This window comes from Callorhinchus milii, unplaced genomic scaffold (assembly GCF_018977255.1).
Source record: "Callorhinchus milii isolate IMCB2004 unplaced genomic scaffold, IMCB_Cmil_1.0 Scaffold4, whole genome shotgun sequence".
Lineage (NCBI taxonomy): Eukaryota > Metazoa > Chordata > Chondrichthyes > Chimaeriformes > Callorhinchidae > Callorhinchus > Callorhinchus milii.
The window spans coordinates 71,912,715-71,940,635 of record NW_024704745.1 but is presented as its reverse complement, the minus strand read 5'-3'; the positions used below and the strand labels follow the sequence as shown (position 1 = coordinate 71,940,635).

Genomic DNA, 27,921 nt, shown 5'->3' with positions numbered 1-27,921 from the left:
AGTTTCTAGCATATTTATTATAAAAATGCATCTCTTTTCTGAATTGCTGACACAAAATTATTATTAACAATAATAATAATTCTAGCATAGCGCTTTTCATATCAGTAGGATGTCTCAAGGCGCTTCACAGAATTTACTGTATATTATATACACTCCTAGTAGGGTTCCTGCTTACTGCTAGGTAAACAGAAGTGTGTGGAGTAAGGAAACTTGCCCAACATTTTGCCCTGCCTGGAATAGAAACCAAGTCTCTCGCTTGCAAGGCGATGGCTCTAATCACTGAGCTACAGGACTCCACATAATCATGCTATAAATGATAAACTATTGGAATATTCTGTAGATTCATAAAGTTGCCCATTACACAGTATGTCTTGCCCTTTATTTCCAAGACAACTGAGAGCACAAAGTAATCTCATGTAGGTGGTTGACTTCAATGTAATGCATGTTCTTAGTAAGCTCTGCAAGCAAGCCATACAATATTTTTCTCCATCATATTTAATGAAAATCAGGCATTGGTCTGTACGAAGGTGAAGAGAACAGTAAAACATTGATAAAAGGGGAAAAACATAAAAGGATTACAATATATTTCAATTGAGCTGCTTTTCACAATCAACTGGGTATATATTTCTAGCCCCAAATCATTTTCATACTCATTTATTTTAGGACAGGTGGAATACTTGAGATAAGCATACGTAGTTTCACGAATACAATTTAATCCTGTGTTTAAGAAAATAGAGTTCTAAATGGATTATGGTAGTATTATGCAAGAACAATTTCCTATTGAGTTTTTGTTCCACTTGGGAGGCTATTCTGTTCTATGCGCTGAAGTTAGTGAATAATTAGATTTGAATATACCAGTGAGCAGACTTAATGAAAACAAATTTGTTTTTTGAACTATCTGTCCAGCTCACCTCTGAATCATTTGGTAAACTGGCTTTCCAAATACGTCAATTGAGCTTGTTAAAACCTTGTTCAAAATGTTTAAGGGCAAATGCCAGCAATTATATGAAGGTGGGAAAACAAATCTAATCGTTGGTTGCTTACTTCATGTCTGACTGGCCAATAATGTGTTTTTGTAATTGGAAAGCATCTAAATGAAAGCTGAAAATACATCAAATTGCAGAGCTGTACAACTGCAATTTATTTGTGAGATTTTTCCTTTGACTTAAAGGTTGTTGAAGTCTATTGGAACATATTTTAAAATGCTACAGCAACAACTTGCATTTATGTAGAGCTCTTCAAGCGGGGCAGCATCTCTGTAGCACTTAAAATAATAATCCTTGTATCTGATATAGCGCCTTATTACTTCATTGAGATGTCTCAAAGTGCTTCACAGAATATATTGTGTATTTTGTGGGCGAAACACGGCAGCCAATTGTGCAGAGCAGTGTCCCACAAACAGCAATGGATTGAGTGACCAGATTATTTGCCTGGACGGATTGAGAGACCAACTCTCCTAATGCCTAGTTTACACAGTATTACACATCTGTCTGTGATACGACCCTTGACATGAAGAGAGTGAAAAAGAAGTTCTTCTTTGAAGTTCTGGTGACCAACAGACCCCTCAGTTGCCATTGTCACTGCCAGTGACTGAATGATCATCAGCAGTAACTGAATACCAATGACAACATTCAGTATCTTCAGAATGGTTGACAGTTTCTTTCCACCCAAAGAATTGGAGAACGTTTAGAAGAGCGAAAGGAGAATTCTGAAACTTGTAGCTCTAAATTATGCAGCAAGACGCACAAAGTCAAACCTGTTTATTCATCATAATAATCATTGCATTTGATATAGTCAGTGCCTTGGGACATCCTCCCGACGTGAAAGGTGCTATATAAATGTAAATTTGTTGCTGTTGTTGTAGTGCCTTATTGCTCATCGAAATGTTTCAAAGTACTCTACAGGATTAACTCTAAAGTGTAATAACTGTATTTGTAGATTAATGTAGCAACCAATTTGTGCACAGCAATGTCCCACAAACAGCCATGACATGAATGACCAATTTTATCTGGGGGAATTGTTGGCCAGGATACTTCCCTTTTTTTTGAATAGTGCCCAGAAGATATTTAACTTCCGTGCTCCACACCTCTGTTTACCTTACAGTAAGTAGAAATCTGGTTGTCAGTCACAGGAACATAGGAACAGGAGGAGGCCATTCAGCCCCTCAAACCTGTTCTGCCATTTAATCAGTTTTTGGCTAATCTGTATCTCAACTGATCCTTTCAATTCCAATTTCCCGCTTTCTCCCCATAATCCCTTAATACCCGGACCTACCAAAAATCTATCAACCTCACTCTTGAAGGTGTGAATGGATCCAGCATCCACGGCCTTTTGGGGAGAGAATTCCAGATTTCTACCACCCTTTTAGTGAAAAAATGCTTCCCAATTTCACTCTTAAATGGCCTGGTTCTAATTTTAAAACTATGCCTTAAATTAGTCGATTTATGCAGATCAATTTTCCAGGGGTAATAATTCCCTTAAAAAAAATTGGTCACTTCAATCCACAACTGCTTGTGGGGCACTGCAGTGCGCAAATGGCTGCCACATTTCGCTGACAAAATATACAGTCAATTCATTTCAAAGTATATTCTGTGAAGCGCTATATCAAATGCCCTATATCAAATGCAAGAATTATTATTATTATTATCCTTAATAGAGTTTTGAAGGTTGGGATAGAGACAGCAGAGATGGTGGAAGAGAATTTCAGAAAGCGGTGATGTAGTGGCTGAAAAGTGTAAGGACTGACCAGAATTGGAGGAACAAAGAGTTTGAGCAAAAAAGAATTGCAAATGAGGACCATGAAGGGATTTGATAGTCAGGAGGAGGTTCTTAGTCAATTCACTGTGCACTGAGGGCCTGTGAAGTCTGGCAAGGCTGGGAAACACTTAAGATGGATGCAACTGAGCACAATTACCTTTCTAGAGTTGAGCTCACAGTCCTCGTTAAACAGAAAAAAAATCTTTTTTTTACTTATCTCTCTGGAAATCAACTGTCAAAATCAAAGTCAAGCAAAAAAACTCTATTGAATCCTGGAGTTTGCTTGATGTTTACTAGAACTGAGGAATCTATGACTATTCTCAATTGTAAGAGCTCTACCACATGGGTGGAGCTTGTTCTTAGATCTGATTTCAATACCTTCAAGGGGCACCTGCTACCATCTAAGTAGTATAAACATTTGGCTTTCAGACAATTAGCTTGATACAGATACTATGCACATCAAATATTGTAATGGGCAATTTTATTTTACTGTGTTGATGAATCAAGCGTTCTATACTTTTTTCCATCAATAATAAGTCTTGCATTTGTTGGTGCCATTCACATCACGAGAAAGACTCAAATCCTTTACAAGATACGCTGTAAGATGTAGTGACTATGTATTCTGCAGAATGAATCTGAACGTTGCAAAGTCCCACAAAAAGCCATGAAGTGAATGATGAATTTTACTTGGGGAATTGTGGGCCAGGACAGCGGGAGAAACTCCATTCTTTTTTTGAGTGCCATGGATCTTTAACATCCACCTGACTAGGCAGACGGGAAAATGGTACAGCATCTTATCCAAAGGGGTCAATTCAGTCAATCCAGCACTCCCCCAGCACTGCATTGGAATGTCAACCTCGATTTTATGAGTTTCAAACTCTGAAGTGGGGAACGAACCCAATAACCTTCTGACTCAGAATTGAGAGCACTACCAAAGGAGCCAGACGTTCTAAAAAGCTATGGCATAACTATGGCAATAGCTAATGTAGCGAGTCCACTCAGTGATAGGGGCATAGGTTTTTTTAATGGGATATCTACTTAAACCTCACCACTTTTGCGATATCAACAATGATAAATCTCATACGTAGTTTATACATTGACGCTTTGCCCACAAGACCCTACATAAGTAATCTCTGGATGAAAATGCGCAGCTCTAAGTATTATTAACATCAGTTCCTGCATCATGTCAAGACAGCATCTGTATAAAAGAAGTTGATTTTTAATTCCACACAAGGAGGAATTCCTGCAGCTTTGTGGAAATTAAAATCGCTGACACCATATGCAGCGCTACTTCTCTGTGGATACTTGGCCAGTGCATATGTTGATACACACTGTTTCCATTCTTGCTGAAATAAACGTGACTTCTGAAGTAATCAGTTGATTCAATTTAACCAGTCTTGCAGCGGCTGAGATTTTAACCGCTGAATGCCTGAAGAAGTGCTGTTTAGTGCAAAATATACAGTCAATGCATTTTACAGTATATTCTGTGAAGCGCTTCAAGACATCTCAATGAATGATAAGGTGCTGTATCAAATGCCAGGATTATTATTGCTATTTTTAATATTAGTGTACCTTAAGACAGTCACAAATCTCATAATCTACATCAAACGCACATTGTCTAGAATTAAAGATAGATGTTACACAAAGTTATCGTTATTTTGCCAATGAAAATTTATATTCTTCCATTAATTATTATCTTCAGCTTGGTGCTGTATTCAAATTTGAACGGTGTGGTGATACTTGTGTGTGTAACAGCAGGTTTTAATTCCCCGTGCTTCCGTCTCTAAAGCTACAGGTCCTGGGTTTAGCTCCAGCAGAGCTTTGAGTCCCATTGCCATTATAAGGTCATGCCACTTGATACCCAGCAACTATGTCAAATACAGATGGTATTCCTCAGATTACCCCGCCCTGCTCAAAACTCACTCAGGTGACAAGAGCTGATGTGCCCCTCTGAACTGCAATTTCATGGGACCAGATCAATTTCACACACTCTGCATGACACATACAGCCTATAAGAAGGTACAGCCTTACCCACTGATGCAGTTCAGGTTCAGCTGCAAAGTTTATTCTTACAGAACGATAATATGAGCCTGCAGCCCACTACAAGCAGAGGAGTGAGTGTTTCGTATGGAACAGCAGTAACCAAATATGGATATCAAATGTGATTATATCCTTCAAACAAATGGCAAATAGGTCACAATATTCTTTTAACTCATTCAAAAATCTGAGATTTCATAAACAAATAGTTTGGAGGTGCACTCAATGTCACCATGGCAGCCCACTAAAACCATGTTCCAAAGGAAGCAGAAGAAATAGAATGCATCTTTTGTTTGCAACATTTCTGACTTAGTTAGGCAACATGCAACTTATGTACACATATACTACACAAGAATCTCTGAACAGAAGATAACATGTGGTTCCTTTGCATTGTTCCTGTGCAGTGCTATGATGTCTTGTTTTGGGGATTCATGTACTAGTTCACAATATCTCAAGATTGATTCATATATCTAAGGCTCTCTCATCTTTCCAGAATACTCACCTTATGGTCCTCCCATCACTGCATTAAGCTTTTTTTTCATAATGAGTTCAGAGTCCTGGCCCGCAACCACGCTTCCTGATAATCTGTTTCAGCTGTTATCACACTGTGGGTAAAGAAATATTTCCTGGTGTCTGTCCTGAAATTGCCCTTTCCAAATAATGCCATTGTCTTGGTGCATCTGAAAACATTATTATTAATATTGACCTGGGTTTACTTTTTCAATCCCATTTAAAATGTTAATCACCTCTAACAGGTCCCCTCTGAATCGTCTTCTCTCAAGACTGAAGAGACCTAGTTTGTTTACCATTTGATCATACCTATTCCTCTAACATAAGGGATTATTCTCATTGCTCTCCTCTGCACTGGCACTAAGGCCTGATCTGTCCCCTTATGTTGTGGTGACCAGAACCATTTGGCCTGACCAGAGCACTATATTGGTTGAGTATGTTAGGGATTTGAACTTATCTGATTTGGTGATATAGCCCAGCATTTTGTTTGTCTTATTTATGCTGCCTCACACTGTTTTGACACGTTGAGAGATAAGTCAATTAACAGCCCTAGATCTCTTTCAGCTTCCCCCTTGGCAAGTTCTATGTCATCCATGGAGTTTGTGTGTTTCCTATTCTTAGTTCCTATATGTAGTATAATTGTATCTATCTGTATTAGACTGTATTTGCCAGGTATCAGCCTATGTGCATACCCTCACAAGTTATCTTTGTAAGATCTTTGCTGCCTCCTCTAATTCCACAGTTCCCCCCAATTTGGTGTCATCTGCAAATTTATACCTTACACTCCAGGTCCTTAATATCTACAAGGAACTGGAGGTTACAGAGGGGTCCCAGTTCAGACTCCTGCTTAATATCTCCCTGATTTTGACCTAACATCCCTAACAATGACCCTTTGCTTCCTTCCCCTGTGTCAAATCTGAATCCATGCCCTTGTCTGGTTCTTGATACCCAGTGACCTCATTTTGTGAAGGAATCTTTCTTGTGAAATCTTATCAAGCACCTTTTGGAAGTCCAGATATATTATGTCATGTGGCTTCTGGCAGTCAATTTGGGCTGTCACCTTATCAAAAAAAAGTCTATGAGGTTAGTCAGACAAGACCTATCCTTTTTGAACCCATGTTGGTTGTTATTTATTAGGTTATTTTTATACAAGTATTCCATTTTTTTTACCTATAATTGACTCCATCATGTTTCCAATTACTGAGGTCAGACTAATAGGTCTATGATTGCAGGGATGGTTCTGTCACAATTGGGTTATGGGTCCACCATTTGCTTGCTTCAAGGCTTTTGGAACCTGACTGGTGGTGATTGATTCCCTATTAACGTCTGTCAATACTACACAAATCTACTGCCTCAGCTCCCTATGTACCTTAGGGTACAGTTCACCGTCCTTGAGCCTAGCTAGAAACTCAGCCTGACTTATGTTAAAGTCCTGGAACTCAAACCACTCTGAATGTTGGGAGGCATATTTTCGGTGTCCTCCCTAGTAAAGAACCTCCAGGAAGTCACCATTTAATATGTTTGATATGGCCTGTTAGGACTTCGAACTCATTATGGTTCATCAGGCACTCCAACACAATGCTGTGGAGGTACAGAGGTGCTGTATTTTGGATAGAATGTTAAGTGAGGGACCCGTCTGTCTGTTGAGGTGGATGTTAAAGATCCCATGACACAATTTTAAAAAGATATGGCCTTTTTTTCCAGTGTCCTGCCCCCAAATCCCTGTGAAATAAAATTGGTCATTAATTTACTTAATATTTCTGCGCATAAAATTGGCTGTCAAGTTTGCCTACAAAATACAGTCACAACACTTTACAATCAATAATAATAATAATCCTTGCATTTGATATAACGCCTTATCACATCTTCAAGACATCTCAAAGCGCTTCACAGAATATATCGTAAAGTGAATTGACTGCATTAACTGCAATCCCATGAAGCAATTAATGACCGATGTGTTTGGTGATATAATACATAAAAACTTGATTGACCATTCTGACCATATCTGAAGGTTATTGAAATAAGAGTCCCTCGACTCTCTTTTTTAAAAAATCTTTTTGTACTTCAGTGTTAATTAAAATGTCCCCTTTTATTGTTCTTTAAACTCAAAAGATAAATCCGACAAAAGTCTCCAAGTGTTTGAGATTTTAACCCCTAATGGCCTGAGATGGTGCTAATTGGTGCAATTTACATTGATCTATTTTAAGATAGCCATAAATCTGACAATTTATGACAAACGTATGATCCAGAGTTGAGAAGAATGGATATTTATTATGTGAAGACTTGTTTCAATTAGTCTTCCACTATTATGCATTAATATTGAGATAATCTCCACGGTAGTGGTGAGAAATAAAAGTAATTTTGCATTACATTTCCAAAAGTTGATGCATGGCGAGTTATTTTATAAATTGCTATTTGTATTTGCAAAGCACACTTATAAATACGGCTTAAGCTCCATGCAAAATGCACACCTAAAATATACAGCTGTAAACAATATTTCAGCTCTTTCTGCATCAGCCACTCAAGGAAGGAACTTAACAGCACTGAAAAAATCTGGTCTTTAACATCGAACAATATTGAGTGTCCTTTGATTTGCTGCCGGCTAGAGCTTACTGAGACTTAAAGGGATGATCAATGTCACCATGGCAGCCCATTAAAACTGTGTTCCAATGGCAACAGAGGAAATAGAATGCATCTTTTGTTTACAACATTGCTGACTTAGTTAGGCAACATGCACCTTACGTACACATATACTACACAAGAATCTCTGAACAGAAGACAACATTTGGTGATAGCCATTTTCATCTTAAATTCAGTAGTTTACATATTAATATGCTTGAGTTAAGTTCAATTTGCCTCAGTGTCTATGATAACATATCTACATGGTTATGGATGCACAACCAACAAGCAGAATGAGTCAAATGCAAATATTCTCCATCCACAAATACGACATGCATAACATAAGTAGCTACTTTTGTAATTGTTGTTTATCTACTGCGACAGCTGTAAGGCAAGCTTGATGCCACACCATGCTCGTTCAATGAAAGCTGGCTCAAGATTGCCTGAGCTAATTTTATTTACAATCCGAACAGCTGTCAGAGCAACAGAAACTTCATCCCATCTGCCCGAGACAAATCTGAAATCAAAAACCACAAGGTGGGAGGAAAGTGTTCCAACAAGGGATAGATTTCAAAATCTTCAGCACACAGCTGATATCATCTGCCAGTTTCCTGATGAGAGGGATTGGAAGAAATATGCTTCTTTGGATAATAGTAAATGAATGGTAAATAATTGCTCTGGATCCACCTACACACATTCAGAGAGTTGACTGCCAAAAGCTGCGAAAGGGGTTACTTCATAGAAAAACTAAGTAAGGGTATCCAATGAAATCCTTATTGAGAGGCACCATTGATAATCAACAGAAATACAGCTCCACACTTCTCTAGTCAGAGTTCTGGAACGCAACACCACTGGACTCTGTCAAAACATGGTGGTTTGGATCCATAAAACCAGACCTGCATAATAATGAGGCTTGCTGTAAAAATGGTTGCTGGTTCATGCTTCTGAATAATCAATTCGCCACTGGCGTCACTTCCTAGGCCTGTACTTGCATAAAGGAAGACAGCAGTTGCTCTTGCGAGTGTTTCCAGTAGTTATTGAGATATCACTTCTAGGCCTACGGTTTACACAAAGGAAACCAGTCAGCTATCACCGGAAGCGAATTGCATTTCCACTATTCCACACCGGAAACTATACCGTGATATACCGAAGTATGCTGTATCAGAGTCCAACTGTATTCTGCAAACCTGTGAAGGAACAAGGTTACAATTACGTTAAGTCTACGACAGCATGAACCCTATTGTCTTTACAGCTGTACAACAACAAGTTGCAGCATGGACAAAGGTGATCTGAAGATGGACAAAGAGAGGGCAAGGTGAAGGGATTGAGGCAGAGAGTTCCATAATTTTGGGGCGTCGTGGCTGAAAACACAGCGCTGATAGTGGCACAGAAACGACGAGGGAAGTGCAGGAGGCTGTACTTTCAAAAGTGATGGAAATTATCCTCAGTTCTCAAGTTATTCCATCACTTTGAAAATGTTGGCCTAATGCCATTTTGGTTTCATCACCAACAACAACAAAATTACATTTATATAGCGCCTTTCACGTCGGGAGGACATCCATTACTCCACTGATGATCCTCTTGTCTAGGTTAAACTTCTGTGTGATTGATTTGTTATTATGTTGGACATCTTCACAGCTGTAACACTGCATCTCTGGATGAGTTACAATTTTATGGATTTCCATGAAACATACGTTCATGGTTAAATAGATTCCTATCAAAATTGGTACTTCTGTGTGATAGTTAGTATTTCATCCTCGCTCTTTTTCCATAAACGGAGAGCTCTGATCTCTCTTCCATTTTTTTCCTTCTCCATATTAATGGCTTTTATTTATCATCGAACTCTGTCTGCAATTTAAGTAATGATTCCACTCTACATGCATAGACATCCTTTAGATCACACACTCTCAGCATAAATAACCTTCATCCCTCTCTCAGTTCAGTGCCCAAATCACTAAACTTCAATTCAATTCACCCTTCCTTCAATAAAGGCAATACTAGATTTTGTTTCTTTGAATCCCTCAAAAAAAGGAGACACTTATTCATGTTTTCGCTATTCTAGCCAATAGGTGCCGCCTTTTGATCCTTACTTACCAATGTATCATTGCTTAATTCTAAATTCTCACATTTCATCAATTCCTCCAAAAATCAAGTTGTCTCCTCTCTGTTAAACATTTATTTTTCTTGCACCCACATTTAACTCTCCAAGCACAAAACTTAAATAGTACTACTGTAGGAGAAAGCTCTTATCTCTCTTGCACTCTTAGATGAGGCATCTTATCTGAAAAGTGATCACACACTCCCAACTGGCATCTGTTCTCTCTCTGTCACAACCTATCCTATAATTTTCTACTTTATCAATACTGCCGTGGTATTGCTCCACTGACCTTTTGGTCTGTATCTCTGAAATTCAAAATGCATCAATGTTCATTCTTTTTCTCTTCCTTGTATCATCACTTTGTTATCAATTAAAATTTATTGCAGTGTCTCCTTATCTAACGCACACTTTCTCAGAATCTCAGGACAAGGAATTTGTAGACTTTTGCTCCTCTATTGATTTACTTCAACTTTGTCAATTTGTCTCATTCGGTAACCTTCAAGTCAAAAGGTTGTAGGTTCAAACCGCATGTTAAATCTTGATCTCAAGCACTGACTTGTAGGCTGGTAATTGAAGAGAGTAATATGTTCATAGATGGCTCCAGCATTTTATATCATATATCTTCTGTACTTAGCAATTTTAAGAATAATCGGGTGGAGTTGTGCATTTGATTTGTTAATTAACATCTCTCATGCTAATTCACATATTGTGGAAAATAATAATATAATAATCCTTGCATTTGATATAGCGCCTTATCACATTTTCGAAACATCCCAAAGCGCTTCACAGAATATACTGTAAGGTGAATTGACCGCATATTTTGTGGGCGATTCTTGGCAGCCAATTGCACACAGCAGTGTCCCACAAACAGTCGTGGATTAAGTGATCAAATTATTATTATTTATTTATTTTAATGACTAGTTGATACTTCAAATAGTGACTGTCTTATCAGTGTGCTAGAGGTGAACGCTCTCCAAGGATATTACACCCCGAAGATGGCATTGAACTTTGATGAGTGGGACGTCAGAGTAACTTAAAATAAGCAAATATCCTGGCAGGTATCAATATCACGATCCACAGACTAGAAATCCAATACGCTATCAATTGCTTTCTGTGGGCAAACATTGCAAACGGTGTCGGGGTGGGATGGGGGGTAGGGCAAGAACATTGGCATATTCACTTCAAGAAAACCCACAGACCAGTCAATATTTAACACACTCCTGGTTGTGTTTTAACAATGTTTTAATTGCCATCATAAGTATTAATTAAATACCATCTTTTTCACCTCAGTTTCCTTTGGTAAAATATACAGTTCACTTATTATTCAATTGGTTATGCGAGCTGATTGCATTCATTTAACCATAAATTGCAGCACAATTTTCTCAGAAGTTTGCAAGTACCTGCATTAGAGCATTCAGTAATGAGGAAATATGAAAATTCATTTGAATCTCACATAATGAGTAAAAATTAATTCACGTAGTGTTACTCTATTTTAGCATATTAAGTATCAAACTGATGACACTGAACACCAATGCACATTACTGCATATTAAAGATTGTTTCCCTGATTTGCTCAGATTAAAAAGAAAATGATTTTGAAACTCTCCATCCACCTCTGGATATTTTATCAATTTCTCACATCCTTCAAGCTCAATACCGAATTTGATTTATCCAGATTTAAACATTTGTAAAGTAAATTGTATAAGAAACAATCATGGATCGGATATCATACCATATGGATGTAATTAAAAAACATTAAGTATTTATAAAGTTCAATTGTGTAAGTGCTGACATGTGTAAATGGAGAAAAAGATGTGCAGACTATGCCACTTCTCCTTAGCAGAACAGCTTTCAAATATTTTATGGGATAATTCATAATCTGAACATTCTGCTGTTCTTACACTTCCTAAAAGATTTAGAATAAATTAATAAAATAATGGTTATTACAATCAACTGAAAAGCAGCCAATCATTGTCCTACATATAGCAAATCAGTATACCTTGTTGAAGTGAAATGGAAGATCCCATATCTGGAGAGTATAAATAAGTGGTGACACCCATTTTGTTATGTAGTCACAATGGCTGGCTTCATAAAGCCCTCGGACAGTCTGAAGGACGAAATTACCTGTTCTATCTGCCTACAGCTATTTATATATCCTGTTACTCTGAATTGTCTTCATAGCTTTTGCCTGAGATGCGTCCAAGATCACTTAAAGCACAAGTTGTCATCTGACAATTACACATGTCCAGAATGTCATACAGAGTTTGTTGATAAACCAAGATTGTTTAAAAATGCTGAGCTCGCCACAAAGGTGGAGCAAATGTCAAAGTGCCAGGAGAGGAGGCCTGTTTGTGACTATTGTTTTGAGGAGGATGTACCTGCCGTGATGGGTTGCATCCAGTGCGAGACCTTCTTTTGTGTAACTCATCTTCGGCCGCACAGTGAGAAAGCAACACTGAAGGATCATGCTTTGATGGACCCATCAGAGACAACGTCCTTACGAAAATGCGTGGACCACAAGGAAACCCTCAAACTTTACTGCAAAGAGGACCGTGCGTGTATTTGTACCCTCTGCAGTATTATTGGGCAGCACAAGAAACATACAATTTTGACTTTCGAAGAAGCGAAAAGTGAAGTTCAGGTGAGTGTTAGAATTTGTTTTCTTAATTTTTGTAAAGCACACAGGTACTAGTCTTTAAAAGCACTGTGGTTGTTTGATTTGAATGGGTTATGTGGACTGAGTACATTCACTTAACCATAAATTGCAGCACAATTTTCCCTGAATTTTCCCAGTACCTGAATTAGAGCATTCAGCAATGAGGAAATATGAAAAATAATTTGAATCTCACATAATATATTACTTCTTTAAAAATAATAATATTATGGGTTTCGCCCACAAATATATGGTCAATTCACTTTACAGTCTATTCTGTGAAGCGCTTTGAGACGTCGAGAAGATGTGAAAAGCGCTATATCAAATGCAAGGATTATTATTTATTAGTTAATGAGTAAAAATCTGATCGAACCTTAATTCTACCAGTAATGCTTGGTATACTTGATCAATTTTCATCTGGGCATAATATGGACAATGCATCTCCTTCCAATTGAACAGGAAGATAGGAACTGGTGTTGCAACTGGAGGCAAATTTTCAATATCATTTGACTTTCTTGAAATGAAAGAAGCAAGTAGGATAAAAAAGCTATGAAATATAAATCTAAGGCCGGATAAAATAGGAACACCAAAATGTATAAGTCTGCTTCAGAATTGTGTTTATCCAATCTTTTGGATAGACACAGTTCTGACAATTTTCTTGCATTAAAATAAATATGAAATTTGCCAGGTTTGGATCTGAAAATGTCAATTGGTTTGTTTCTCCCCAACTTGGTCACAAAATGGAAACTTACATTTGAGCCAAGTTTCCACTTTGACATTAAACTGGAGAAAGGGATTTTTTAAATAAATGGTTTGAATCTAACCCAGATTCAGGAGACCACTCAATCATAATAACAAAGATACAACTTGAAAACACTTTCATTCTATTTTTAAATATTCACTGCTTTCAATTCTAAGGAGTGCGGTACGTACCTGGAGTGGTGGGAGGTGATTTTCTGCTAGTTAATACATTTACTGACCTTGGCAGAATGAATTTATCACAGGATTATCCAATCATTATAAGTACTAGTCTGGCTCAATTGGTAGCACTCCCTCTGTGAGTCAGAAAGTTGTGGGTTTAAGCCCCACGAGAGAATTTGAGCTCATGGTCCAACTGGCGGCCCACGGGCCAATTTCATCGGCCCCCTCCCTCCAATTTATCTGGCCCATCCGTTCCCTTCATAACCGTAAATGTTATACTTCTGGAAGGATAACACAAAAATATTGCTTAACCCTGCAAACATTTCTCAAATAGGGCATCCGGCCCTTAGCAGCCAAACGGCTGGACCACTGTGTTAAGGCTTACACTTAACCCTGACCCCTGACTGTCCAGCGCCTTGGGACGTCTTCCTGACGTGAAAGGCGCTCTATACAGGCGCTTTGTCATTTTGTTGTTGTTGTTGTACACTGCAAAGCAATGCTGGGGGAGCCCTGCATTATCGCAGGTGCTGTCCTCAGGATGAAATGTTAAACTGAGGTCCTGTATGGTAATAAGGTTGTTATATCAATTGCAAGAACTATAACTATTATAAAAATCAGTCTGTATGAGATTAAATTTCCTTTCCTATAATTTTCAGTGAAGAGAATGGAACATGAAGATATTGGATAATCTGGTGTTAATTTTCTGCAAAAGAAAGAACTTTCATGTTGAAATGTCTCAGAGCGATTCAAAACACAGTTACTATTTTAGGCAAACACAATAGTTATTTGTACCAGCAAGATCCCTAAAAAAGCCAAACCCAATTTATCTGGAGGAATGTTGGCCCAAGACACAAAGAGAAACTCCCATCTATATTCTAGTAGGGTCATGGGATCTTTAACAGTCACTTGAACAGCTAGATTGTACCTCAAGTTTCTGTCTCATTAGAACGATGGCCCATACAACACACTACTCCAGTGCAACATGGTCAGCCTAGATTTATGATCAACAACATGGAATTAAACCCATAACCTTCTGACCCAGAGTGCAACAAACTGAACCAAATTGACCCACTGTGAAATATAATGGTGCTATGATTTTTTTAATAACCCTTTAGTGAACCTTACAAAGGGAATTGTAGATCCTCCCTGAAGCAAATCATTTTATTCTATTAAAGGGAAGCAGTCGACAGCAGGAAACAGAACCAGAGATTTTCAGCACAGATTGAAGCTATTTATCTCACTGTACCTGTGCCACTCGTCCCTATTTTTCTACGGTGCATTTTTTAAAAGTTAATCTCACTATCTAATTGTTTCCCCATATTCCTTAATGGTTTGAAGAGATCATCCTTTGGATGAAATGTCAAACAAGGTTTCATCTGTCTTTTCAAAAGAGAAGGGAGTTTCTCCCAGTGTCCTGGCCAGCAAATCCCCCAAATAAAACTTGCACAGATATAATAAATAGTTAAAATTCCTTTTATATTCTCTTCTTCTCTCCTACATTATCTGGAACCCAGAAAATAAAATTTAAAAAAACAGCGTAAGGAATCCTTCAAATCCTTCCCTCCCTCCCCCNTTTCAAAGCCCATCTCAAAACAAACCTCTTTGGCCACACTTTCAATCGTCTTTCCCATCCACATCCCCCTCAGCTCTGACCCTCAGTTCGGATGACTCTCCAGCACACTGTGAATACATTTTGGGACATTTTACAGATATTGGGGGGCACTACTGCACAGAATAATAGTAATAATACTTGCATTTGATATAGCATCTTATCACGTCTTCGAGACGACTCAAATCGCTTCACAGAATGCACTGTACAGTGAATTGACAGTATATTCTGTGGGTGAAACATGGCCCACGTTGCATTGTACAATCATTCACTGTAGTACAACAGTTAATCCAATTTGAAAATAAAATAGAAATGTTATCACACACCATACAAAACCCTACAAAAACATTCATGTCAAACCTGTTGGTAGCCAAGAAACCTAGTTAATAATTTCATATATTTCAAACATATAATGATTTCAAATAACAGCAGATACCCATTAAACTCTAGGCTTCTCGATTTATGTGCTCCATTTCCTTTAGATCTCAACCAAATGACACAAGATTGCTTGTTTTAAAATACAAAAAATAGATCAATAATGGCCATGTTATTCAATACATTTTCTTTTTTAATTTATCATTTCATATTTACAGATCTATTAATCAAGTATCTATTCCAACTAAATGAGTTCTGATTGACACAAAATTCCCTGCAGCTCTAGTCAGTAAGCGTATATCAAGTAACCTTCCCTGTTCTATATTTCATTGCAGATCAGCCTCTGAATAATTCCTAGCATCAGACCTACCCATAGAATCCCCTAAAGACTCACAGACAGGGCTTCCTTGCAATCCAATTATTTGCTTCAATTAGGCGAATTGCATCAGTGACTGTTAAATAGAGCAATGGATTTAATTAAGATGTTTTGAGTTTAGGAAGAAGTGAAAAAAGACAATTAACAGCTAATCCATCTTGAATTGTGGCTCCTCTTGGCTCCGCGGTCACTTCCCCTCCAACATCCACCCACCACCCACCCCTTCCCTCCCACACTCTGACTCCTACCCATCCTCCCCTATACACCTTCGTACCCGTTTCCCCCCTCTCTGTCACCAAACTCATCCTCTCCCTGAAACCTACCACCTGCTCCCTTGACCCCATCCCCACTCCACTCCTTATCTCCCAGCTCCACCTCCTTGCCCCACATATCACAGACATCGTCAACCTGTCCCTCTCCTCTGGCTCTATTTCCATTCCCTTAAAAACTGCCACCATCACTCCCACCTTAAAAAAACCCTCCCTTGATGCATCGCAGCTATCAAGCTACCGGCCCATCTCCAACCTCCCCTTCCTATCCAAGGTCCTGGAACGAGTTGTCGCCTCCCAGCTGCGCTCTTTCCTCTCCAACCATTCACTATTCGAACCCCTTCAATCGGGTTTCCGTGCTGCCCATAGCACAGAAACTGCCCTGGTCAAGGTCACCAATGACATCCTGACCATCTGTGACCAGGGCTCCTTCTGCCTCCTCGTCCTCCTCGACCTATCGGCAGCATTCGATACGGTCGACCACGCTATCCTCCTCCACCGCTTGTCCTCCCACCTAAACCTTCAAGGCCCTGTCCTTGAGTGGTTTAGGTCGTACCTCTCCCACCGTCTTCACTTTGTCTCCACAAATGGTTTTTCCTCCGGCCCCCGCACTGTCTCGTGTGGTGTCCCTCAAGGCTCTGTCCTCGGTCCCCTCCTCTTCACCCTCTACATGCTCCCCCTTGGTGACATCATCCGCAGACATGGGGTTAACTTCCACATGTATGCGGATGACACCCAACTCTACCTTTCCTCCTCTACCCTCAACTCCACGACCACCGATGTCCTGACAGCCTGCCTGTCCGACATCGAGTCCTGGACGAGAGACAACTTTCTTCAGCTCAACGTGCGTAAAACTGAGGCCCTCCTGATTGGCTCGCGTCAGCGCCTCCGCACCTCAGGCGCTGACAGCATCAGCATCCAAGGCTGCACTCTCCACCTCTCAAAGCCGGTCAGGAACCTCGGGGTTCTGTTCGACCCTGAGCTGTCCTTTCTCCCCCATATCCGCGCCACAACTGGCACCGCCTTCCATCACCTCCGGAATGTCGCCAGACTACGGCACTACCTCACCCCTCACGCTGCTGAAACTCTGGTCCACGCCTTTATCACCTCAAGGCTGGACTATGGGAACTCTCTCCTCGCCGGCCTTCCCGGCACCTCCCTCCACAAGCTGCAGGTCATTCAGAACTCTGCAGCTCGTGTACTGTCCCGCACCAGGCTTCGGGAACACATCACTCCCACCCTCGCTCGCCTCCACTGGCTCCCCATCCCCCAGAGGATCGAATTCAAGATCCTCACCCTCACCTACAAGGCCATTCACGGCCTTGCTCCCTCCTACCTCTCCGACCTACTATCCCCCTACCTACCTCCTGCCCGTACCCTCCGTTCCTCTGGCTCCGGTCTGCTCCACATCCCCCGCCCCAACCGCCCTACCATCGGGCCTTCAGCCTCTCAGCCCCGAGGCTCTGGAACTCTATCCCCCAGTGCCTTCTCCGCCTCCTCCCTTTCCTCCTTCAAGGCCGGTCTCAAGACCTTTCTCTTTGACCGTGCCTTCAGCTCCCCTCTCGACTCTCTACCCCCTCCTCGCTCCCTCCCTTCCCTCCCCTCACCCTGACCATTTCCCCCTTGCTCGGGTCCTGACCCAACTGTACAGCGCCTTGGCACGTCCTCCCGACGTGAAAGGCGCTCAATAAATGGAATCTTGTTGTTGTTGTTGTTGTAAGGAGAGAGTATTGCTTTGGCAGCTATGAAGCATTGGACAAGCAACTTCTGAAAGTAAAAAAATAAAAACTCAAATAAAGATTCACTTATAAAACGAAGTTGTTACACTTTACCATATATCCTGTGAAGTGCTTTGAGACTTCCTTCCAATGCAAACAGCACTGTATAATTATAAGGATTATTAAAATGCAGTCACTACACTTTATAGTGTATCTTATGAAGTGCTTTGAGATGTCATCCCGGCATGAGAGGCACTATGTCAAATGCAAGATATATAATAATAATAATCCTTTCATTTGATAAGGTGCTTTTCACATCTTCTAGATGTCTCCAAGCACTTAGAACATAAGAACATAAGAATTAGGAGCAGAAGTAGGCCATTCGGCCCCTCGAGCCATTCAATAAGATCATGGCTAACATATTCTAACTCCACCTACCCACTTTATCCCCATATCCGTTAATCCCTTTATCCACAAGAAATCTATCAATCTCAGTCTTGAACATGTTCAAGGACTGAGCATCTACAGCCTTTTGGGGTAGAGAATTCCATAAATTCACTACCCTTTGAGTGAAGAAGTTTTTCCTCAACTCAGTGCGAAAGGATTTACCACTAATTTTAAGACTGTAACCCCTGGTTATAGTTTCTCCAACCAGGGAAAAAAGTCTTCCACTATCTATTCTGTCGTGCCCCTTAATAATCTTATAGGTTTCTATAAGATCACCTCTCATTCTTCTAGATTCTAGAGAATATAGGCCTAAATTGCTCAACCTATCCTCATAACTCATCCCCCTCATCCCAGGTACCAACCAAGTGAATCTAAGTTGTAACCCCTCCAAGGCAGTACATCCTTTCTTAAATAAGGAGACCAAAACTGCACACAGTACTCTAGGTGTGGTCTCACCCGTGCCCTATAGAGTTGCAGCAAGACTTCCCTACTCTTATATTCTAACCCTTTTGTAACAAATGTCAACATACCGTTAGCCTTCCTAATTGCTTGCTGTACCTGCAAACTAACTTTTTGTGATTGCTGTACAAGGACACCCAAGTCCCTCTGAACGCTAACACTACCTAGACTCTCCCCTTCTAAAAAATAATCTGCTCTACTGTTTTTGCTACCTAGGTGGATGACTTCACAGTTCCCTACATTATACTTCATCTGCCACCTATTTGCCCACTCACCTAGCCTATCTATAGCTTGTTACATTTTTTTAATGTCATCCCCGGTGTTTACTCTCCCTCCTAGTTTAGTGTCATCTGTGAATTTGGATATATTAACTTCGATGTCCTCATCTAGATCGTTGATGTAGATTGTAAATAGTTGAGGCCCAAGCACTGATCCTTATGGCACTCTACCAGTCACATCCCGCCAATCTGAGAATGACCCGTTTATCCCTACTCTTTTGTTTTCTTCCCATTACCCATTCTTCAATCCACAGAATATACTGTAAAGTGAATTGACTCTATATTTTGTGGGTGAAACGCAGCAGCCAATTGCACACAGCAGTGTTTCACAAACAGTCGTGGATTGAATGACCAAATTATTATTGGTTTCTTTTCTTGAAGGATTATTATCAGGCATGTAAAGACTATTATTAGCATTATTTGTAGTAGTCTCTGATCAATTTCTGAGATTACAGAAGGGGTCAATGTCATTGATTTTATGTAGATACTACATCAACATAATTGCATTTGATCTGATTGCAAACTTTCAATAAAATACAAAAGATGGCTTTTCTCAAGGTGATGGAATGCTTCCACCAGCCTTGAAAATGTAATTTAACCCGTGTTGCCACTTTCATGTTACATTACTTTAATTTGCCTAATTTCCCGAAGGTGGAAAACTGGATTTTCAGTTGCAATTTTTAAAATTTATGTTATAGGTTATTTCAGAAATTATTTCAGAAACTATTTTCTTGCACGGGGTCAGAAATCACTGACTATCAGTCACATCACCACCGCCTGTCCTGACAAGTGTACTTCCACTTGAATCTGATCAGAACAGCTCTTGGAACAATACAGAAATTTGAGCTTCTTTCTGGTTACTTTGCAACATGCGTTAGCTGGGATAGCTGCAACTGCTCTTAAAATAATAATAAAAATAATAATAATAATTCTTGAATTTGATATTGAACCTTTCATGTCAGAGGATACCTCAAAGCACTTACACACATTTTTTATTGTGAAGTGTAGTGACTGTGTGTTTTATAGGCCAAGGCGGCAGCCAATCTGCGCACAGCAATGTTGTTCCCTTTGAGAAACAATAGCTAGCAATAGATTTGGGAAAAATGAGAAATGATGCAGAAAAGCTGCATATCCAAGTGGAAGGATTGATAGGGTAAGGATTAATTACCTTCTTCTGTGTGAACCTCAAGAATTAAAATAGCCTGGCTCAGCAAACCGATTACAGGCATTGACCAGAGCATTGTATAACTTGAGAGTTCAGATGAAGAAAAATTGCTTGGTATGAAATGTTGTGGAACAGCCATTGATTTCTAATAATCCTTGGTAAATATGACTCACAGATTCGAGAAGAATAGTTACTTATTATTTCATACATATAAAGATGAAGAGAATGCTGAAGCATCCTTTTTGAAAGAAAAATACTTTCACACATTTCATTTATATGCATGTATGCACCTGCAATTTTGAGACTTCCAAAATGACTGAGGTAAACACAAGAAACAAAGGGGGTAGCAATTACAATATTCTGGTGTGTTAACAACAACAAATAGCATTTATATAATGCCTTTTGCATTGGGAGGACAGCCCCCAAGATGTTGGAAAGTTGAGGATTTGCACCTGAGCTGGGGTTTGGATTCGGGAGGGGTGGGGGTTAAGGGGGCGGGGATGGTGAGGGAAAGATGACCGAAGGCACGGTCAAAGATGAAGGTTATTAACACCAATGGTGCTAACTAACATGGCATTAAAAATAGCAACCTGATGATAATTAACATATTGACTGGGGTACCGACAACTTCCAAGTCAATGGTCATTCCTGACAGTCTGACCACACAAACTGAACATTACCAAAGAAAGGTAATTCACTGACACCAGTGCAATTGTGCTGCCTGTGATTTACCAGCCTTTATTTCACTATGGTTTCAAGTAAATGTAGCTCACGGGAATCATTTTCATTTCCTGAAAGCAGTCTGCGCAGTTTGCTTAATCTGTGTGAAAGCTGAGAAATGACTGTTCTCTCTTTGAGGTCTGCAAAAACCTCTCTCACAAACTGACCTCACCGATGTGTGTTAGTTAAATTATTCTGTGTTGTAGACATCACTGCAATCACCTGACTTTCTCTATAAATTGTCTGACCAGAATATTAATGCAGAAGCCCTGAATGTTTCGTTATAGGAGCTGAGGTCTGATTTCTATCTTATTGTGATATGTTATCAAGTTTATCGGCACTGATATTTGGAACACTCTCCCTCAATCCCGTCACCTTGCGCTCTCCTTCCTCTCTTTTATTATCACGGCTAAAGACCTTCTTCTTCAACCATCCTTACAGTTGCTTCTTTTTTCCTCCCGGCTCAGGGTCGGGCTCCACCATTGTTAAACGCTCTGAGTCGCTGCCCCGGTGAAGGACACTATATAAATACAAGTCATTGTTGTTGTTGATATTGATTGTAAGTCATTATTCTGTGGTGATGGGATTTTTAGAGTCATGGTGCTTGATGTGTCAGAGATTCCTTGTGGTGGGAGGTCCCTCCAAAATAGCCTGAAACCTGATTTAAAAAAGTCCTAATATGGGACATGAGCCCAAATACGGTATTGCAGACTCATTACCACTCTTTTCTCCTGTTAATTTATTCTCTCCTCTCCTTCCAATTTGTTAAGTCTTGCACATTTCTTGGCTGACAAGAGTTTTCTGGAGAGCCTTCTGCCAAGGCAGCAATGCCAATTTACCGATACCAGTCACTAGGTAACATTTAAGATCAGCTTCAGTGACCTTCCCTCCAATTTTCCCTTTTGACGCATGGACAAGAGACACACTAAAGTGTCTTAATACAAATTGATCATTTACCTCCCTTTCCTTCGCTACAGAGCTGTTTTTAAAAACATGATCAAGTCTTAAGAATAAATGCAAACAAATGCTTTACATTTCCCTGCACTCAGTAAAGCTGACTAACACCAGAATTCTCCCTGGGGATGATGATAACTTACCTAACTCATTCAAGATACTTCAGGACATGGTTGCCATGGCAGCTAAAAAGAGCATTTACAAGATTTGTTATTGATGGCTGACTGCTCTTTCCAAAATCTCTTTTATGCTTATGTACTTGATAAAGGCTTGATGGATAAGTAATTTGCTCTATTATGAGACCAAGATAATACTTTTCGGGATGTATATCAATAGCAGGTTGCTGATGAACACTGTAATTAATTGCCTTTGCTTCCTTATCAGCTCACATTCACGGAGAAACTGAAAGAGCTTAACATGAGGAGGACAAAAACAGAAGAGGCTGTCAAATGCCTGAGGGAAATGAATTCACATGCATTAGTAAGTGTAACCTTTTAAGCTGATTTTTTTTCGAACCAGAAAATGTTCCTTTTTGGTTTCAGGAATATATTTCAAAATGAAACGTCAGAGAAGGCGTGAATAAATACTAAATACGTAGTAATAATAATAAACCTTGCATTGGAACGTAATTGTAATTGCTATCACACATATCTGATACTGCATAATAATATTATTTGCATTTGATATAGCACTTTTCATTTCCGGAGGGCGTCTCAAAGCATTTCACAGGATTTACTTGAAAGTGGAGTTACTCTGTATTTTTGTATGTGAACTAATATGGAGGAGGGGAAGCAGAGCTGGCAGTAACACATCAGGGGGTTCACTTGACGACAAGTGAATGTTAATAATTGCGACTAAGGTGAAAATTGCAATGTGTGATGTATTATTTGTGATATGTTAATTAACACCTAAGATAACACCTTAATTAACACCTAAGAACATCATTCAAAAAAATTGATCAATCGCTGTGTAAATTATTGAATGATCTACAGATGAACTATTGCCAAATCCCATCCCTGTCCCCCCCAACCAGTCACCTCCCCTTTCTTTCCAGCTCAAGAGTGTTATATAAATGCAGGCTGTTGTTGTTGTAATAAATTCAAAAACATATTGAGGTCTAATTTTGAAATGCTTACAATCCATACTCAACTTCTTAATTGTGACATCCAGTTGCCAAAATCGAAAATCGCTGTTCAGCTGTGCCTATCTATGTTAAGGGCTCCGAGATGCTACCCATGTGAAGGATGTTATATAACAACAACTTGCATTTATATAACGCCCTTCATATAAATGTAAGTTGTTGTTGTATAAAGTACAAGGATTATTATTGAAATATTATATAATACTCTTTTTTTCAAAGAGTTTCGCGTTTAAAATAATAAAGTTCACACTGTTTATTAGATATTGGTTATAAGATTGCAAATTCGGTATGCTGGATTACAGTTTAAAAAGTTCACATCGATATTTACATCAATGGACCAATAAACTGACACAGATGTACGCACATATATTTGAATGCTGTTTTCCATTGATCTCTCACTGGATTTCACCAGATTGGAGTCCTGTCGGCCTACAAAAAGTCATGAGTTGGAACATTGACTGGTCTTGGGACGTCTAAGGCTTAGCAGGGGTGAGAGTTGATTGGGGGGGTGTAAAATGAGGCCTGTTTATGTAGCAAGGGGAATGGTTATAGGGTGAAAGAGCACACAAAATATACAGTCAATTCACTTTACGGTATATTCTGTGAAATGCTTTGTGACGTCTCAATGAAGTAATGAGGCGCTATATCAAATGCAAGATTATTATTATTATTATTATTATTATTATGAGTGAGGATGGGGAAAAGAATTGAATGGAGTGTGCCATTCGGAGCAGCCTGCATGTCACTTGCTCGCTCTGACAGATGCACCACTTTGTTTTAATTTTAATGATTGTTCATTCACAATTATACTTAAAAGGAGTGTGCATCAGTATTCACATTTGAATACTAATGCAGAATCCTTCATGTATAATTGTATCAGACTGACTTATCATAATCGGTATATAGACGAGCATAGTGAGTGTGGCTGTGCTTTGAGTGTAAAGTCTTTGACAGCCCTGCATATTGAAAGCTTCTTTGCAGAAGTTTGAACATAAGTTCAGTCAGTTTTAAAAATAGATAATAATCCTTGCATTTGATATAGTGCCTTATCACATCTTCGAGACATCCCAAGGCTCATCACAAAATATATTGTAAAGTGAAATGACTGTACCATTTGTAGGCGAAACATGGCAGCGCACAGCAGTGTCCCACGTGGATTGAAGTGACCAATTTGCCATTTTTTTTTAAGGAATTATTACCCCAGGAAAAGCGATCCACCAATCGACTAACAACTGGTTCCTACTTACTAGGTAAACAGAGGTGTGTGGAGTAAGGAAACCTGCCCAAAGTTTCGCCCTGCTTGGAATCGAACCCAGGTCCCTCACTTGCGAGGCGAGTGCTCTAACCACTGAGCTACAGGACTCAAATATTAGTATATCTGTGATTTGGAGGAGACAAGATCATCATTAAATACATTTTGTGAGCATAAATTGTTGTGATTCAATATTTAAAAATAAATCCAGCCATCGCATAACCGAAGACAAAACTTAGCTCCCCCCAAACTTCACACATTTCGGTAACTTCCAGAATAGAAAAAACTCAAAGCTACAAAAACTTGACAGAATGCACTTACAGGAAAATAACAAATATCTTCACTGTTTCAAAACCTTTCTCTCAACTCTTAAATATCCCCTATTGACTGAGAGACTGAAATCCATGTCAGAATGATATTATACACACCTCGCTGAACAATTTGCTGCAGACTTTTAAATGTGAAGTGTGACAATGTGGCTCAATTGGAAGCACTTTTACCTCTTGAGTAGAAGAGTGTCAGTTCAACCCCCACACAATACTTTTGAACTCATACAGTCTAACCTGACACGCTAATGCAGTGCTGAGGGTATGCTGCATTGTCGGACATGCTGACCTTCGGATGAGACATTAAATTGAGGTTCCATCTGTCTGTTCAGGTGGATGTTAAAGATCCAATGGCACTTGGAAAAGAGAAGGGAGTTTCTCCCAGTGTCTTGACCAGAAACAATTGGTCATTCACTTCACAACTGTACGCAATTGGCTGCCACGTTCATCCACAAAACACCCTGTCTGCTTTACAGTATATGTTGTGAAGGCTTTGAAACATCCTCCTGACATGAAATGCACTGTATCAAATATAAGAATTATTACTATTATTAGAATTATTACTATTATTATTATTATAGAAAGCTAGCTTCGCTTGAATTCCTTGTCAAGATTTCCAATTATGGGCTGGTTCTTTTCCAAGAAATCATATTTTGTTTTTAATAGCAGCCCTTGAATTGAAAAAAAAGTACTAAGGTAATTCCAAAAAAATAAAACTCAAATGTGTTTGCCTTGGATCATTAATTCATACAGGCAGCATATGCTGGCTATCTAGAAAAGGCTGTTCAACATTATAAGGAGATGAAATCCCTTATTGAAGATGACGAGCAGCAGACCCTACTATTTATTGAAGCTGAACGCCAGGCTGCTACAATGTACATTGAAGTACAAACCAAGGAGTGGGTGGAAGAGCTAGATGACCTAACAAGGACTATTCAGCAGATCAATACCATTTTGAACCAGAGTGATTCATTCAGGTTTTTAAAGGTAACTTGTGCCATTTAATTCCTCTGCAAACCTACTATTATTCACTGTCATTCTCACATGTACCTCTAATGCTCTTGAATGGTTTAACAGACAAGTGAAATTATTTGTTAGACTTGCAACTCTTTTTACTAGTGTTTTTTATTGTCTTGTTTTTGTACAGGGAGCAAACTGTAATGAATATCGGTAAGTATGACTGTGAAAGCATTTGTGCTCGATATGTCAAAGAGTTATACATTATACATTTATATATCTTCTCACCCCTCCACCCACCCCCCTACCCCCACCCACCCCCTCACTCTACGTACACACACAATTTCCAGGTTGGGGTGAGGTTGGAAGAAAGTTAAGTGTGGCATGTCCAATTTATGTAATCTGAATTATCTGCAGGCACTTGCGAGAGTGACATTGTTCAGTCATAGTATGGAAGTCTGTAACCCAGAGGCAATCTTTCCCATGGAGCTAGACAAGGCTGTTTATTGCTGAATAGACTGCAAAAAAAGTAAGAGGCAGACTTGGTGGTGAAGTCACACTGCAACTTACAGGAGCTCATTGGTTCATATCCAAATCCGTCAGCTGGAATGCTTGGTCCTGACATTATCCAGATTAGAGAGGATAATATCAGCCAAGTTTCTTGCTCCTGGTCCCTTCACTGGTTGTGTGCATGCGTGGCAGCTGGTGTTAGACAAGCTAGGCTTGGCTTGGCTCTGATGCCCTCCACATTCAAGTGGTCTGCCAAGGCTCATCCATTAACAATGCTCACTTGGGAAGTATAACTGAGGACTCCTGAAAACACACCTAAAAAGACTGGGACCAGGAGCAGAGGCATATATATCAGTTGGTATTAGCTCAGTTGGTAGCACTCTTGCCTCTGAGTCAGAGGGCTGTGGGTTCAGGATTTTGAACTCACAATTGTCTATGTGCTCAATTGGGCCTGAGTTGACACTCCAATGCAGTTTTGGAGGTGGGCTGCATTGTTGGAGATGCTATCCTTCCGATGAGACATTAAACCGAGGTCACTTCTGTCAGTGAAGGCTGAAATTAAAGCTCCCATGGCATTACTCCAAAAGAGAAAGGAGTTTCTCCTGGTCTCCTGGTCCCCCAGATAAATTTGAGCATTCACTTTATAGCCGTGGGACATTGCTGTGCACAAATTGGCTGATGCATTTGCCTACAAAATGCACAATCGCTACACTTTATAGTAAATCCTGTGAAGCATTTCAACACATCCTACTGACATGAAACGTGCTGTATTGAATGTAAGGATTATTATTATTAAACGGCAGAGGTGAAAAAGTCAGGAAATAATTGGAAACACTAAATTTCAAATTCTCAATTACCATTAAATGGAAACATAAAGAAAAGAAATGAATGAATTGTGAAGGCAGACACTTGGTTCACTGCAGAACCTCTGTCTTCTTGCTGCCTACAGTTTTGTGCTACTGCAACTGGGAGTAATAACTTACAAGGAAATGAGAGTGTCCCAAAAGAAATCTGCTATTCTACAGCAGATAACTCCAGTTTCAGTAACATAAAAAGAAAAGTTAAGGGCCACAGATTGCAGTCTGCAGAGATGCCAACCACCAAAAATTTTGTGTGTTTTCTAACCCTGGGTCTTTTTAATGGGAAAAAGGTTGCTACTTGCACAGGGAATACGTGACCTCAGTCATATTATGAGAAAGAGCCGCAGGATTGAAATGAGCTGCCTGGTGCAGAGAGAGATGAAAAATTGGAACGAAGGCCATAACACCTTGCAGTCACTAGCAATGGTCTTGGGAGAGCTCAGATATAGGATGCTTGCTAGCATCCCTCCCAGGAAGACAATTAATATATTTTTTTTAATCCAAAAAGTAGATGTTTTTTATATATTGTTCTTCTCTACTTCCTTGGGCAATATATATATAATCTGTAATTTCCAATTCTGCTGAGTTTGCTGATGGATGGTGAACAGGATCGCAGAAAATTGCCAAGGGACACAGCAGTTGCATCTCAAAACACAACACAAGTAATTGCAGTCAAGTGTAGTGACTGGGTCACTGTAGGCCGACTCAGCAGCCAATTTGTACCCAGCAATGTCCCATAAGCAGTCATGCCATTAGTGACCAATTTATCTGGAGGATTCCTGGCCTCAGGATCGGGAGAAGGTGCCTTCTCTTTTCAAATAGTGCAGTGGGCGGATCATACTTTTAATGTTTCATTTAAAGAACGCACCTCCGACAATGCAGCGTTCTCCAGGACCCCACTGGAGTGTTAA

The 27,921-nt window shown here is 39.6% G+C and overlaps 1 protein-coding gene across 1 annotated transcript in view; it reads left to right on the top strand.

The window, feature by feature from the left end:
- Positions 1–5,888: 5,888 nt before the first annotated feature.
- The window catches only part of LOC103177242 (E3 ubiquitin-protein ligase TRIM62-like), a 71,976-nt gene continuing 49,943 nt past the window's right edge, over positions 5,889–27,921 (top strand). Inside the window, exons 1-5 of the mRNA XM_042334426.1 lie at positions 5,889–5,902; positions 12,127–12,661; positions 22,349–22,444; positions 25,437–25,670; positions 25,831–25,853. Of these exons, the coding sequence (XP_042190360.1) occupies positions 5,889–5,902; positions 12,127–12,661; positions 22,349–22,444; positions 25,437–25,670; positions 25,831–25,853 (902 nt within the window). The remainder of the gene's footprint in view (positions 5,903–12,126; positions 12,662–22,348; positions 22,445–25,436; positions 25,671–25,830; positions 25,854–27,921) is intronic.